This window comes from Phoenix dactylifera, chromosome 3 (assembly GCF_009389715.1).
Source record: "Phoenix dactylifera cultivar Barhee BC4 chromosome 3, palm_55x_up_171113_PBpolish2nd_filt_p, whole genome shotgun sequence".
Taxonomy (NCBI): domain Eukaryota; kingdom Viridiplantae; phylum Streptophyta; class Magnoliopsida; order Arecales; family Arecaceae; genus Phoenix; species Phoenix dactylifera.
The window spans coordinates 2373530-2389459 of NC_052394.1; the positions used below are offsets into that span (position 1 = coordinate 2373530).

The 15930-nt window shown below is 38.1% G+C and overlaps 2 protein-coding genes across 3 annotated transcripts; one reads left to right on the top strand and one right to left on the bottom strand.

The window, feature by feature from the left end:
- Nucleotides 1–2365: 2365 nt before the first annotated feature.
- On the top strand, nucleotides 2366–8172 carry LOC120110157 (protein MODIFIER OF SNC1 11-like). 2 transcript variants are annotated; one of them, XM_039124243.1, is made up of 5 exons: nucleotides 2369–2935; nucleotides 7174–7254; nucleotides 7380–7505; nucleotides 7618–7675; nucleotides 7778–8172. In XM_039124243.1, the coding sequence occupies exons 1-5, from the start codon at nucleotides 2514–2516 to the stop codon at nucleotides 7805–7807; spliced, it is 717 nt and encodes a 238-aa protein (XP_038980171.1). In that variant the 5' UTR covers nucleotides 2369–2513; the 3' UTR covers nucleotides 7808–8172. The 2 variants fall into 2 exon arrangements, 1 of the variants encoding a protein (XP_038980171.1); XR_005510909.1 differs by lacking the exon at nucleotides 7618–7675 and having other exon boundaries at nucleotides 2366–2935; nucleotides 7380–7588; nucleotides 7695–7799.
- Nucleotides 8173–9340: 1168 nt separating this feature from the next.
- On the bottom strand, nucleotides 9341–15490 carry LOC103709179 (probable protein phosphatase 2C 38). Its single transcript, XM_008794410.4, has 4 exons — nucleotides 14871–15490; nucleotides 13981–14348; nucleotides 11076–11312; nucleotides 9341–10222 (listed from the first exon to the last, which is right to left on the bottom strand). The coding sequence occupies exons 1-4, from the start codon at nucleotides 15202–15204 to the stop codon at nucleotides 10007–10009; spliced, it is 1155 nt and encodes a 384-aa protein (XP_008792632.1). The 5' UTR covers nucleotides 15205–15490; the 3' UTR covers nucleotides 9341–10006.
- Between the last annotated feature and the right edge of the window lie 440 nt (nucleotides 15491–15930).

Genomic DNA, 15930 nt, shown 5'->3' on the forward strand with positions numbered 1-15930 from the left:
TAATTATTATTATAAATTAATTTTTCATAATATAAAATAATATTAAATTATTTAAAATAACATATTAATGTATTATGATATAATATAATATGATATTATATTTATAGTATAATACAAAAATAAAGGTATAAAATATTATAATTATTAGTATAAATTAATTTCTCATAATATAACATAATATTAAATTATTTAAAATAACATATTAATGTATTATAATGTAATGTAATATAATACAATATTTATAGTATAATACAATAATAAAGGTATAAAATATTATAATTATTATTATAAATTAATTTTTCATAATATAAAATAATATTAAATTATTTAAAATAACATATTAATGTATTATGATATAATATAATATGATATTATATTTATAGTATAATACAAAAATAAAGGTATAAAATATTATAATTATTAGTATAAATTAATTTTTCATAATATAACATAATATTTAATTATTTAACTTAACATATTAATGTATTATGATATAATATAATATGATATTATATTTATAGTATAACACAAAAATAAAGGTATAAAATATTATAATTATTAGTATAAAATAATTTTCCATAATATAACATAATATTAAATTATTTAACATAACATATTAATGTATTATGATATAATATAATATGATATTATATTTATAGTATAACACAAAAATAAAGTTATAAAATATTATAATTATTAGTATAAAATAATTTTTCATAATAATTTCTCATAATTTCCCATAAAATAATTTTCCGTGATCCAGGGGCTCTTCTTCGTGGTCCACGCTCGAGGAGGACCTTAGCGTGGGCCGCGAGGTTGATGATAAAAAAAAAATAATAGATTGATTTTGGAAGGTATGGAAAAGGATTAAAATTTTTTTCTTCTAAAATGTGGTTCAAGAGATGCATACAAAAATTGAAAAGAAAAATACCTTTTCTTATGGAAGGGAGTCTGACGGCTAGGGTTCTTGGCTCCAGCAGATTTTTAGGTTTATAAAGGGACAAACTGTGTAATTATGTTATTTTAATATGGGCATTTTTGTCAAAAATACAGCTTTCCGAAAAAGCTGAAACAGCTTCCTCCCAAAAGCTCCAAATTGGAGCTTCCTCCCAAAAGCTGTTTTCAGCTTCCCGCAAAAGCTGAAATAGCTTTTTGAAAAATTTACCAAACACAGTTTTTCATCTAAAAGTACTTTTGGAGGGCCAGAAAGTGCTTTCTGGCCCTCCAAAAGCTCCCCCAAACAGGGCCTTATTCTTTTTATTTTTACTGATAATAAGCTAAGAGCTGACAGATTTTTGACATCAGGAATTGAATTACATGGAGAGCCACCATTCATATATATATATATATATATATATATATATATATGAGGAGCCTGTTAAGTGCACTCAAAGTTCATTTAGCCACATGTCCAAAGGAAATTTGCATAATTAGAGTGCCACACTACTGTTATTGAGTTGCAAAGCAGTATCCATTGGCCCGAGCAACAATAACTTACCCACACTTCAAATTATTTATCTTTTTTGCTTAAAATATAGATTACATTACTTTTTTCGAATCTCTTTAGTGGGGTTCTTCCATCGTATACATTCTATCGAGGCAGTACATTTGCTTATGCAAAAGCTTGCATAAAAATGGAAGGAAGCAGTAACTTGTTCGAAGAGGACAGTGTGGTGGAGAGGACGCACTAAGTAAGAGGTTGAGATTGTTGGTCTAGTTCAACCATTCACTTTTTTAGGTTGAAAAGGTTTGCAAGTTTTTCTTCTAACTTCGAGCCATGAGTTAGAGGTGAAATTGGAGGTAAGAGGAAGAAAAGAAGGACAATAGAGAGGGAAGATAGAAGAGAAAAAGTCTTTGGAGGTAGTGAGGTTAAGAAAACAACTAAAAATGGAGGGATTTATTTATGGGAGAGAGAATGGAGTAATTTGCGCTTCTGGCATTGCAATGGTGAAACGGATTGTGCATTCATTTCATTATCGGACAAATAGTGAAAAATTGGAAAACAAAAAATATATCATATGCGAAAAGAAACAATTAACAATATTGTTATTGTTATAACATTGAAATAAATTCTTATGCTTTATTTCATTTTTCTAAAAGACAAATGATGCATTGAGCTCTTTCTTAGTTTACTTTATTTCACCATTCCAATCAAATAAAAAACTTAACCTGGTCAGGATAGTTTTCAATTCATTAGTTAAAAAATACACCATTTTAAGCATTTTGGGACCATTTTGAGCTTTTATTTGACTAATTAAATTGATAATCACATCTTAATCAGAAAGATAACCAGTACCCAAACACAATCTCAGAGGGTTGAGACTAGTTTAACATACATCACTATGTTAGTCTTAATTTCTCGATCCAAGGGCCAGGACTTGTAGCGCATTTGAGATTTTGGATCGGAAAAGCGGAGAGCTGGAATCCAGGTCTGCTCGGAAAAAGAACTCATTTTTGCTCAACTTCCTAGAACCTCCAAAATCAACAGGCCGCTTACGCTTCCTTTCTCTTCCATGGAGCCACAACTACTGATGGGCAAGGAATCCCAGGAAGATCCCCGCAAGAAGACCCCAGATACGCCTCCGCTTGCTCCGGCGACGGCGGCGGCGTCCTCCAACAAGCCCCCTCCTCCTCCTCACACGGCGCGCCTCCAAAACCCTACGCCTCCCCCCACCTCGAGCTCCGTCGCGGAGCAGACCACCGACCAGGGGAACACCGGGGAGACGCGCAAGGAAGGAGGAGGGGAAGGGGCAGAGCAAAAGGGACCCAAGCCCCCGGCCACCGGGACGACCGCGGTGGGACCCTCCTCGGCGACGGCAGTTGCTGCGGCGGCCGGCGCCGCCACCGATCTCCAGAAGAAGCTCCGCCGAGCGGAACGTTTCGGGATGCCCGTGCTGCTGACCGAGGAGGAGAAGCGCAACTCTCGCGCCGAGAGGTAGGTTCTCGATGCAATAGAATGGAAGTCGAAACATAAATTTTTCTTTTGCCCTGTCGTTTTTATGTTTTTCGTCGGTTTGCGAGGATTCTAGGGTTTGCGCTGTTCTTTAATCTCTTCCTTCACCTCAGATGGAACGGAAATCGAAGCATTCCAATGGTTCCTGTATTCCGTGTCGTTTATCCGATCTCTCGAGTCAGTGCATATCGAGAACTTTAGGAAAAATCAAGTGCTGTTTGGATGTTAGGTGATGTATGTGAAAGGAAGGCGGAGCATTGATGCTGTATTCTTGCTGTAAGATGAGGAAGCTTTCGGTTTGATAGCATAATGGGGTCTAAGATGAACGGATTGTCCATCAAATTTTTAGGTATGGGGGGTTTAGGGGACATTGGCGATTGAAATATGGATCATGTCAAGAGAATGTTTATGAGTGCTTTGAGATTGATATGGTCCATCTCAGTTTGCGGCATTGATCATATTAGGATTTAGAAGCATCAGACAATGATTTGGGTGGTTTGGATTAAAGGATATGATGCTGCTGGATCGGAGATGCAAACACATCAAGGAAAATCTCGGAGGTGATATAGGCTTTTTTCCCCTTTCCAGAGGTGCCTCGTTTGGGAGATTCAACTTGCAGACCATAAAATTTGTCAAATCTCAAGATGTAGCAATCCGTAATGCTGTTTTGCATAAATATTTTGTAAACCTTCTACCTAAGAGAATGGTATTGGTGTTGTTCTAGCAGGCTCGGTGAAGATTACACATATGCAAGGAAATATATTAATTTCTCACCTGAAAGATACATATCAAGGACTTTATGAGCAGATGAAAGGTCCTGACAATCATGTTTGACAAGCAGAAACTTGGAAATTGCTTGAATAAGAAATGAGCTTCATTGTATTGGGATGTGAAGCAGTTTGGCTGGTAGTGAAAAGTGCTAGAGTGTTCAAAGGGCCCAAGGATGATAAAATTTACAATGGAAATACCTGTTGGGGTTTCAATGGTTCAACCAAATAGAGATGATTTAAGGTAAGAAGATGGATCCCTAATTCTTTGGCTATACATTCAAAGTTAGCAGAACTTTTGGGCAATTACAGTTGGTGCTTGGGCGATTACAGTTGGTGCTTGGGCGATTACAGTTGGTGCTTGGGCTTTTGGAGGTCACTGACATGGCGATATCATCGTGTATATATACATTTATGTACATTGTTGAGTACTTAAAATTAATGGATTGAGGGCAAACGTGCCATCTAGGCGTTGGTTATTTCTGAGGAAATTATAAATGGCCATGCAAGACATAAATGAATGAGTGGTCTGAATTTTGAATGTCAAATTTGTGTCCTCTCCTCTACATGTTGGTTGTGTTTTTTGAGTTTCAATGTCGAAGATGATTGTTGAATTCTCCATGTAAAGGCTTCTTATTGTATTTGAATTTAAGCAAAATTTCCATCACCACCCATGACATGAAAGACCCTAGACCCTAAAATCAGTTATGTTGAAATTATTTGATGCTAGATCATGGTGATTTGGTTTTCAGTGTTAATATTTGTAGCTGGACAGTTTTATTTCAGGAACATTAAGGCAAAGGTAATTAGAGAAAAAAAAAAAGATGTGCCCAAAAGAATTTGCATATAATGTTTGAGGATCCATGTATTTGGTTGTTGATTTTCCTTCCTAACAAGTGAATTTGTTTGCATGGCTGGAAAAAGTAATCTCATGGTAATTGAATTATCTTGGCCATACTATCTTTTTGCGGTGGTTAGCTGTTACCCAATGACTTCGCTGTAGTTGGCATAAGCAGTCTTGATCTTTGTATGCTCTAGCATTTGCTTTTGTTGATTAATATTTTAGCTGAAATCAAATTTTTGATGGTTCTAGACAAAATCTAAATTTGTCAGTTAGTTGCCTAAAATAGGAGTGGGTGCACGAGTGGATTTGGGGCAGTTTTTGGTGAGATTCAGAAGTAGATGCGGCACCCTAGAAAAATGTTTCTTGCTAGTAATGTTCAATATAGGTGCCAATTGTCATTATGCCATAACAATGCATCAAATTATTTATAAAACTCTTTTAGGGGATAGATGTAGATTACACATCAGTATTGTCGACTGTATTAGCTAGAAAGAAATAATAAACCAAAGGAGAAAAATCAACGGATGGTGAAAAATAAATGGATTTATCACCTGCATGCAGCTACCTTTTGGTCAGCTAGGCTTTGAGAACAATTCTGTTATATCAACTATAGGCTGAAACAAGGAGAGGAGAATGGAAAAAGAGAGAAAATTTTTTATTCACCGGTAATCTAGCTTTTGATTGTTGACACTGGATTCTTGCTTCAGCCAGGAAGGGTCCAAGCACTACCTAGGAAAAAACAGAGAGAAGAAACAGGAGTGCAGCCCTACAGTTCTACCCACAGGAAGAAAAGGCAATGATTGGGATTAATCAGGTTTCTTATGTCTTTCTTAATGTAAAAAAAAAAAAAAATTTCACTTGCCCAGCTAGCTTAATCAACATCATGGTCAGGAAATTTGTAGATCGTGGTGACACAACTCAAAAACAAGTATTTGGTAATTTTTAATTTTCGGGGTTGTGGGGTGTTGTATGTTCTCTCTCATCAACATGATTTTGGTGTTATATGCAAAGTCAAAAGCTGCACAGACAATTTTCATATGGAAATAACCTTTTAAATGGAGCAGCATATTGAAACTGACAGGAGCACCTGTTAATGGTGTCAGTGGCAACTTGTAGACAAAAATGGTGATATATGGGGGAGCATCTTGAAGGGAAAGGGGGGATTGTGCTGATGGTACAGTGACTTTGCTTTAAGCTATTTTGAAAGAGGTATCATTTGGTTGGGGGTCAGCATGTCATCAAATTCTATTTCTTGGGATGCTCACACGAATATTTGGAACAGTATAAAGTGTGGAAAAAGGTAACTGCTGAATTTTTTCATGCTTCATTCCCCACCATAGTGGTTTGGGTCATCTGTTGGAGGACATACAAGATTAACTAAAAGGAAGTGCTTATGTTTGGACTCACATTACCGCTGAAATGTTTCTTGAGATTTCATTGCAGATTATGGGGGTGTTTGAGCTGACGTCGGTTCATCAGTTGGCTTCCCCAGTTGATCATTGCACCTTGTGACTGAAGGCGCAGCCAAACTTTCACTAGGTTTGGATAAAGTGATGCTCCTGTGTTCTTGTTTCAGAGAACTGTCATCAGTGCTAAGATTGTTATTTCTGAAGGTTTCTTTTAGATTTTAAGCAGTGTTTCAAGAATAGGATGCTATTTGCATAATGATATCAGTTCTTCAATTCACCCTCCACTGGTCTCTTCATCTTGTGACCGAAGATGCAGTTGCTCAGATTTATTTCCTGGAGGATCTCCTTCAGTTTAAAACAACCAACCTCTGTTTGCTTCTTGTTTTCTGAATGTTGGTTTTGGCGGTGAAACTTGTGATTTGCTTTGTTTCATGTAAGTCTGTTCATTTGACTGCCACATGTATTTGAGATAGCGATCAGCAAAATCTTAATGTTGAAGGTGGCATTTTTTTCTCTCTTTCTGTTTTCTCTTTCTTTTTTCTTTTTTTTTTTTGGGGGGGGGGGGGCGTGCAGAGAGAATTACTTTATGTCAACTATATATCAATTCATTCATAGCTTCGGCAAACCTAAATCTAGGCCGAACATTGCTTACATTCAATATGGTTGTGGTTATGATGGAAGGCCTTGACATTGTCTGTGATGTGGACCTACACCTCTTTATGACGGCTAGATTTCAATTCAAGCTGTTCACACATGGTGTATCATATTGGAACAAAAGCATTTTGTCTGTTGTCCTGCCCGGTGAGTCAGAAACCAAATCCCTTTAGTGCTTTGGTAATTGATTCACCATGAGTTTGGAAGAGGGAGAAGGGTGCCACTGTCTACTGTAACATTTCTAGGTAACTCTTGGTTTTTAACCATTATATCATTATTTCGTAGTTTTTGCTGGCTCACCTAATGGATGACACTTAAATATTTCTTGTTCACTTTATATGATTTAGACCTTGCTGCAAAAAATTGGTGCCTTGTATTTTTTAGTGTGTAGGGTAGGTACAGTCCTTTAGATATTTTTTTTTGTGCTCATGGTTCTCTTCCTTTGTTCATTAAGCTCGAAATAACTTTTTGTGCAATGTCAAAGCCTAGATCCCTTTTTTAAACCTTGTATTTTAATTGTTTTGAGTCAACCCATGTCATTGGCAGGTTTGGGACTGGATCTCCCTTGCATGGAACAAAGAATGCAGGACAACTGGAAGAGCAGAAAAAAAAGGCCCGGGCAGAGAGGTACCAACTTGCACTTTCTTACAACAGCATCAATGTTTTAACTGCATACTTCTGCTTATTCTCAGATCATTGATAACATTCTAGATTTGCTTTGCACCCTCCTTTTCTTAATGTTATTTTCTCAGGTTTGGGTTTAAAGTACACTCCCCAGTTGATGAGCAGGCAAAGAAGAAGGCTCGGCTAGAAAGATTTGCTCAAAATTCCAAAACTGGAACTGCTGAAGAAGGAAAAAAAAAGGCAAGAGCAATCAGGTGAGCGACCAGTTTATGCAGCCATCTTCTAGTGTTGCGGTGCTATAAAGAATTGTGCTGCTATTTTCACACTGGCACTTCAGGTGATTCTTTCTCATTGCATTATTTTCAGGTTTTCACAAACATCTGGCACCTCATCTCAAGCCAATGGCAAGGCCAACTCTGAACTGGTAGGTTTTTATCGTTCAGGTTTATGGAGAAAATGTGATGATACTCTTCTTCAGGTTTCGAACATTATTTTCACATTCTTCTCCTATCATGACTTCAACCAGAAGACAGCATCTGTAGCTAACACCTCATGAGGGGGCAGAGGATTGAGGGCTCTTTTTGGTTAAGACAACGTGGCTCCCCCACCATACCCACTCAGAGGGTCATACTTGCTGCGCACCTCGAGAGTTATTCTATCGCCTAGCTTTTCTTACCGATCCTTTTTAAACATATAAATCTCTTCTTTGGCCGGACTCTTTATGTGCTTTGTATGCTGCTGCCTTCCTAAGCTCCTGGTTGCTGTTTTCACCCATGGAGTACATCATATGGAGGTATCATTGTAGAAAGTGGAAAACATGACTTGTGGCAATGGAGATACTTTCTTTTCTTCTGTGTGCCATTGAAGACTGTATTAATGTGGAAATGGTGACCCGTAGGATTATAAAGAGCCATTGGTTGACATGGTTGCAGAATAGTTCTTAAACTAACTCTAATTGCAGAGAAGGCCATTTTAACATGCCTTTTATTCCAATGAAGTGTTAAATTAACCATCTTGATCTGGTAGGCAGTGTTAAGCTTATTTTTGCTTGTGGTTGGTGGTTCTCTGATGATAGAACTTTGGGCATGTTTTACATGGTTTCTCTTCTAAATCAATGGGCAAGGGAACAATTGACTCCCTGGACTGAGCCTGCTTTGAGAGTGGGATTGTTGATTTGGTTACTTTCTAATCTCAAAGAGGTTCTGTCCTCGGTTGTTTGCTTTGGGAGTTCATGTCATCCATCTCATTATGAAAAGTTGGTCAACAGAGGATCCTTAAAGCATGGAGCTCGTGATAAGGCCTCCCTTGGGGAGGTTCAATTACTTCAAATTCTTCTCTAGTCAGATGTTCTTTAGTTCAAACCGACCTGACAAGCAGCCAAACTGCAACCTTGAAATACCAAGCACTGACAAGTGACAGCTGATTGGTTAGAGTTGGACACTAAGTTCGGACCCAACTTATCATGATGGATAATCGCCAGCCCGACCCCAAAAAATTGACTGCCTAACAAGGCCCAACTGTTTAGGCACCCCAACCAAACTAGTAGGACCTATCAGATACTAATTGCAACCCAATTTAGATGAGCGACGTGTAATTATCACAAACTTAAGCTCTTGTCTCCCTTTCATCCGAACTTAACTCTTCCGTATAGCTTCCTTTTTCAGGGAAATAGAAGGGGAAATCCACCCGATTTAAGAACAGAAGAAGATTAGTTTTTTAGTTACAAAAACAAAAAGGATAAAACGTAAAGATTAGATCAAGAAAATGAAGAAAACTAAGAACCATCCGCAGACTCGTGACCCAACAACGGCAACAACTTTCTATGTAGTTTCACCGTTTCAAAGCAGTCATTCCAGGTGGTGACAAAAAAATTGATGTTAGATATCAAATTGGAATTGAAACCCCTCCCCTCCTCTCGAGGCCTCAGGCACATGCCGGGGAGGGTTTCCTGGTTCCAACCCCAGAAGGCTGCATTTTGACCATATTTCTTGGGGAAAAAAAAAGAGAGACAGAGAGAGAGAAGCGGGGGGGATGCGTCATGCGGGTACCTGTTTCTGGGAGTAGGTTACAAGCAGAACGATTGAGAAAATAATATGGGAAGCTGGTGTTACTTTAGTTTATCTCAAAATTGGGAATTTCTCTACAATGTTCTTGCTGAAATTACATGGCACCAGAGAAAAGGAGGCAAAAAAAATTATGTCAATGATACTGTTGTAGAGTCTTTATCCTTAAAAAAGAAACTCATCAAAGCAACTGCACCCAGAATCTTGGTGCCGCCTCGAACCTAACATTTTCCACATGAATATGGAGACGCTGAACATAGAACATAGCCACAAATCAAAGAGCACCATAAGACCCATCAATTTTCCTGCAGCTGCACTCTTAAAATAGAAGGATAATTGCTAATAAAATGAGATGCATTTATCGACTGCTCAGATCCTCGATACCTGCATCAAGAGGCCGCTACCTTCAGTGTAAGAATTGAACCCAGGCCTCCACTGTTAAGGTCGCGCAAATGTGTGACTGCTAACAGCATCTATTTTCCAGTCAAAAATGTGAATCTTCAGTCAACTTAAGTGTAGTAGATTTTCTTCTGATAATGCTTAACTTCTCCATCTTAATCACCAGCTGTCTGGTGATAGCCTGAAGAAAGAATGTCTGTTTCCAGGCTAGTAGATATCAGAAAATATTCAGCTTCATGTATGAACATAGATTTCAGAACAAGCATCTGGAACCTTGTGATTGGGGGATCTGCTTAGACTGGATTCCCACCACCTCTCAGGGAAACTGCAGGGCCATGATAGAAGTTCTTGCTTATCAGAGTAGGGTCTAGAAATAGAACTATAACAGTGATATCGTCATGAAAATGTCTTCTGACCCCACGATCAATCTTCTTCAGGTCTGAGTACCTCATTTCTCTTTTTTTTGCTGCCTCCTGCATGGCAGCTTTTATAAGTTTCCTCGCGATTCCCTGCACAGTAATGGATCTTTCAGCAATATCCTGTCAGATGCTATCTAATGGGCAGGGCAGAATATCGAGCATGAAATAATGTAACCTTGGAATAATAAATGCGGAATGTCATGTTAGCAACTGTCGAGAATTAATGATTTAAATTCAGTAATAGTAATGAATTAAAAATATTACTAGTAACAAAGAATACTACTTAAATCAATATCATTGATACGACAACCAAACAGGATAGATTACAAGCAGAATTCAACAAGCAAGTATCCTGAACGGAACAAAAAGTAGCAGTAACCATAACCACAATCATCTACCCTTGCATCTATGCAGGTGATGCCCAAGCATACAGCTGGCAGCCAAAAATTCAACATAAAGCATGCAGGACCTTACACTCTGTGACAGGAATTGCAAACATGATTTGTTTTGAGTAAATTCTGTAACAAGAAGTTTTTCTATTACAGAAGCATCATCTGCTCACACAAACCCTTGCTACAAACTACTGTAATCTTCACAAATCAGAGGAAAATTACACCTCGCATCAACATTGTCTTATGACAACCATCAGTCCTATGACTGAAACAGCTTTGAATCTCCTATAAATCCACCCAATTAATTAATAAATTTCATATTAACAAGAAGAAAGAAAATAAAAGCAGATAATGCCTTCTTAGTATCATTAGAGTTCAAAGATCTGGCAGTAGGGCACTTTTGTTAGGGTATTTTCTAAATGAGTGCTCATCCTATATGAGTAGTTCAAGCAATGGTCAGAAATATGGAAACGCTTTATGTAAAGAAGCATAAAGGTATAAATACCGTATAATACAAAAGAGTGAACCTAGAACATAGAAAGATAGCTTACGTTACGAGGTGAGTTGTGAACCAAGTCAACAGCTTCTTGATTGCTCAAGTGTTCCCATAAACCATCTGATGCAAATATTAAAAATTGATCTTCTGGACAGAGTTTATGTGTTACTATTGTTGGCTCAGCACTGAGGATTGATTTGCGGAAGGGCCCAGGCAACCGGAACCTTGATAGTAGAGGTTCACGGTTGAACTCTGCATCCTTCAAATAAGCATCCCCAATAGATCTTGAAATCTGCAGAAAATCATGTAGAAAGAAAACAGATAATTAATACACATCTGCAGTGCAATATTTTCTACAACCTTTCTTTTATTGAATAAAGTAATTGATGGAAAATACTGTAAATGATACAAATGATCATATGAAGAATATTTTTAGTAGCCCATGCTGCACATCAGTCATAGAATATGTTCAAGAAGCAAGTGCCAGAATCTGCAGTACTAACACAAACTGCTAATGAGTGCCAGGATCTTTGTTTTCAATACAACCGCTAAAAACTTTTGATGAAGGCACAGGAAATGACTAAACCTACGAGATGATAATGTTCATCATGCATCATGCATCATGGTGAGTCAAGACAGTGAAAGGTACATGGAACAGGGAGGTTGGTTGATATAAAATATAACGTATAACAAAAGCCAGATCTACATGTTCATGGAAATGAAAATATGTTTGCAGGTTTCAAGCAGCATGTATGTTTTGTGAATCGCTAACTTTACAAGCTTTCAACTTGCTACTACTTGGTGCTTGACCTATCTGTGAAATTGCTTATCCATCTTGCAAGCATTTATTCAGGGATTGACACAAGATGATAAGAAGCAAGTGCATTTTAGCGCAAGCCACTTAAATTGTCCTTATGCACAAAGCTATATGGTACACTGAAAGCATGATAGAAGATCAAGATTTAAAAGCATGATATGGTACACTTAGATTCCCATGCTTGACCCGCCTTCATAACTCTCTTATATTAAGGATTCTCAGCATACACTATGTCGAGATGATGGGGAAAGGATTAGCATCTCTTTGTACATTATTAGGGAAATATATCTCTTGAAAAATGGTGTCACAACATACATTTGTAGGATTCCACCAATCTAAAGAAACAAAGATATAATATGGTAATCAACATCCCTATTTATGACATGTTTGGTAGCTTAATTTATGAAAAATTTCAATAATAGATATTGTGTGGATTATGGACATGATGTAGATGGAGATGCTTTAGCAAAATCTTTCCTCCATAAAGGAACAGTTCATCAGACTAGCACCAAGCCTAATTAGTCAATCGACCCAACTAATAAAAATACTTGTTAAATTATGCCAAGGAGCTGTCTTCTATATACTCCTATCTTTCGAAAAAAAGGATTCAAACTCATTTAATATAAGCATTGCTGTTTGATTTGGATAGCTGTGCTTGCATATCAGAGTTTATGTCGCAGACCTAATAAAACAATGATGATCAGAGCATGGCCAATGGAAAAGTTTCAATAACTATAATATTTCAATTCAAAATATATAGGGTTAAAAATAGTCAGAGGATCTAGAGTGATCATATAAAATTTGTAGGCAAAAACAAAAAAGGGGATATCATTCTAGTGAAAACTATTTTGCCCTACAACATGAAGATCCTCCCATGGTTGGAACCCTCGTCTTCATTAAGCAGTTGATGGAATGACTTAGACACAAATCTATAGACAAGTTTTATCTACTAGGAGAAAGCACATGATAAAGTACTGAAAGAGATAATTTGCTACACATTTAGGAAGAAAGGTGTGCATAAATGTTAAGCTGAAATTGTTACAGACATGTATGACGGGGCATAAGCAAGTAATAGGAATTTCTTGCAAAGAGACAAGTATTTTCCAGTCAGAGTGGGTTTAAACCAAGTGCCATAAAATATTTCTGTTTCAAAGCATACTAAATATTTCTGTTTCAAAGCATTCTAAATATTTCATATCATTATTGACGCAGATCTTCAATTTAGATGCCCTGAGTTTTATTTTGCACAGATAAGATTCAAGCTAGAACCTTCACACAATGGACATACCCATGGAGGGATCAGAGTGATATTTGGATATACCACAGCTATCATGAGCAAGGCCAACTAGCACTCCAACAAAACTTAAGACTAGATTAGCAAAGAACTAATGGACAATCAAGGATGTTTTTACAATATCTTAAGTAAATCAGGGAGAAAATTACTATTATGATTTAATTTCAGTCAGAATATTCCAGCAATATGGGCATCTGATTTCTGCATATATGTTTCTATATGAGCAGTCCCATGCATACGTTCCTTTGCATATTCGCATTTTCATATTCCAATTATATTTTTCATGGATCATCTAAAATGATAGTCCCGTAACACCTGGTCCATTGGATATTAGATTAAATTAAAGTACATCCCTACTCATTGTGGAAATAATTATACTTTCTTGAATAAATAAGTTTACCTTGTCTTCACTTGTTTATCAAGCAAAAATGCTTATATCAGAGATACAATAGTACTTTACCAGATTTGGGTAGACATGAGGCTCTACGAAAAAGGTCAACTGTACTTTTGTTTCTGATTCAAACAAACAGGTATTAAAGTAAGAGGCTTAGTTCTTCTCTTTTCTTTCTCTTTCTTGTTTCTAAATACTAGCCATGGTATTGTTTGGTGTCTAAATAATAACGAATATTATAAGCATGTTTAACTGACAGTGTAGCATACCAGATAGAATCCTACCAGATATGTACTCTGCATACCTTTCTTTGTGGGTAAAGTAACAAGAATAACAATGATAATGTAATCGGTAGGTATAATTTACTGCAGCCATTTGTTATTCCAGACTGGAAATAGAACTCAGAAAGATTCTACTTGACGAGTCTGATAAGCTGCACAATTAGTGAAAAGAATTACCTGGATAAGGCCCTTCACACGCCAGACGTCACGCTTTAATACCACAATCTGTGAATCATCTGGATGCATTGAACGCAATTCCTCTCTGATAGATTCAGAGCTTGCGTTGTGCTCTGTTGACAGCTGCACAGCTTTCACCTCTCTAATACCACTCTCCAATCTCCCTAAAACTGCTCGAGAATCTCCAAGATTCGCAACATAAAGCATCCCACTACATATAACACCGACAAGACAGCACGAACCAACTGATGCGAGCTGGGGCTTAGTGAGCCATTGCTTTCTTACAAGAGAGATAAAGCCTTCTTCTGTAGCAGAAAATGCTTTTCGTATTACATCTGCCGACATGCCTTGGTGCTCCGAAGCATACTCTGCACAACATATGCCCTATAGTTATGAAAGGCACTAGCTACACAGAAAATATAATTCAGAGCACGGTATACATATAATCAAAAGAATCTAAAAAGGAAATTAAAGTTGAATACATCATGTGACCAAATTTGTGCAATTATCCACATCTAAAATATTAAGAGAATCGATGCCCACGCAAGAATGTGATCCTAGTTAGAAGAAGAGACACTTACATAAAAAGATAAAGGTTTAGCCATCACGAATAAATGCAAAGACACCAATTTCAAATAAAAATCACATTTTGCAGAGAATTCTGCGAATTTGTGATGGGTACCTAAAATCTGACCAATCCGATAAGCCAAAACATGAATAAAAAGATTCAATTCCTCATTTTCCTGGTTAATAATAGTCAATTCCTTCATAGATATTTGCAATTCATATCTCCTTGTAGAAGAAACTTGCCGAAACAATATCCAAAGCAAAACACATGACAGCCACAGAAGAGATTCATCGAATTACAGCAAAAATCCAAAAAGACATACTCTTTAGGTTCCAAAAGAGATTGCTAGTAATGTATTTCGCGGTTTCGGGGCCGCCGTGCCCATCATAGACCCCGACGAACGTCCCGTGAGGCGGGCTCGATTCGTACAAGCTCAACGGCCCCGACTCAATCTGGCTGCCATCCTCCAGCAAGTTATTGGCCTGCACCACCGCCATGGAGAACTCCCCGCCGGCGTGGCGGCCGAGGTCCTTGTACCAGAGGAGCCCATCGGCGCGGCCGCCGCCGAAGCGGCCGGAGCTGTCGTCGCCTCGGCTCTCCTGCGACGGCTTCCAACAAGGGCTAACGATCTTCATCAGCGTAGAGGATCTGACCATCCCCTCATCCGAACCGCCCTGCGATCGTAGCGGCCGCCACCAGGCCGGATCTCGGTTCCAGCTTTCTCCTGATCCCCGACGAAGCGACGAAATCTATCGGATCTGGGAGGCCGACGACGGGCTCACGCATAAAACACGGGCTTTCCCCTGGCTTCAGCGAAGGGTTGAGGGGGTTTCCGCGAGCGCTCGTTGGATGCGGCCGTGGGATCTCCGCAAGCCCATGTGGAGAGAAAAAAGAAAGAGAGAGAGAAGGAGAAATGGGTTCGACAAGAAAAGGAGGGCTTTTTTTTCTTCTCTTCTTCAGCTCTCTTTTCTCTTTTTATTATTTTTCTTTACTTTCCTTGCGGTTTCCTTTTTTTTCTTTAATTATTTTAAAAATAAAATAGATGGTTTCATGGGGTGGTGGGTTTGGTCTGAATTGAAGGCTGAAGGTTTGACCGGGGATGGCGGGGTGAGCAACTAACCCCACCCACTTTTTAGCCTAATTTCGCTCCCCTCTCTTTGTTCCCCTCTATAAAGACTAGGTGATAAGTGGACGCGGCTATAGATAAGAACAGCGGTCCTCAATTTAGAGGGTTGGTTGCGTTATATGGCCCAGTCAAATTTGAACTCGTATTCCAGGTGTGGGCCACACTAAATCCAGCGGATTTGGACAAGAAGAAGGAGAGAAGTTTGATAGGCATACGGAAGGATTTGATTAGCTCCATGAGCTTAATTTCCATGGAT

What these genes read in the sequence shown, in the direction of transcription:
- LOC120110157 (XM_039124243.1), top strand. Translation starts at nt 2,514, where the DNA reads ATGGAGCCACAACTACTGATGGGCAAGGAATCCCAGGAAGATCCCCGC. An exon ending in AAAAAGGCCCGGGCAGAGAG is followed by an intron (nt 7,255 to 7,379) that starts GTACCAACTTGC and finishes TTATTTTCTCAG; the next exon opens with GTTTGGGTTTAAAGTACACT. An exon ending in GCAAGGCCAACTCTGAACTG is followed by an intron (nt 7,676 to 7,777) that starts GTAGGTTTTTAT and finishes GACTTCAACCAG; the next exon opens with AAGACAGCATCTGTAGCTAA.
- LOC103709179 (XM_008794410.4), bottom strand. Translation starts at nt 15,204, where the DNA reads ATGGTCAGATCCTCTACGCTGATGAAGATCGTTAGCCCTTGTTGGAAG. An exon ending in TCTCTTTTGGAACCTAAAGA is followed by an intron (nt 14,349 to 14,870) that starts GTATGTCTTTTT and finishes TATGTTGTGCAG; the next exon opens with AGTATGCTTCGGAGCACCAA. An exon ending in TTCACAACTCACCTCGTAAC is followed by an intron (nt 10,223 to 11,075) that starts GTAAGCTATCTT and finishes ATTACTGTGCAG; the next exon opens with GGAATCGCGAGGAAACTTAT.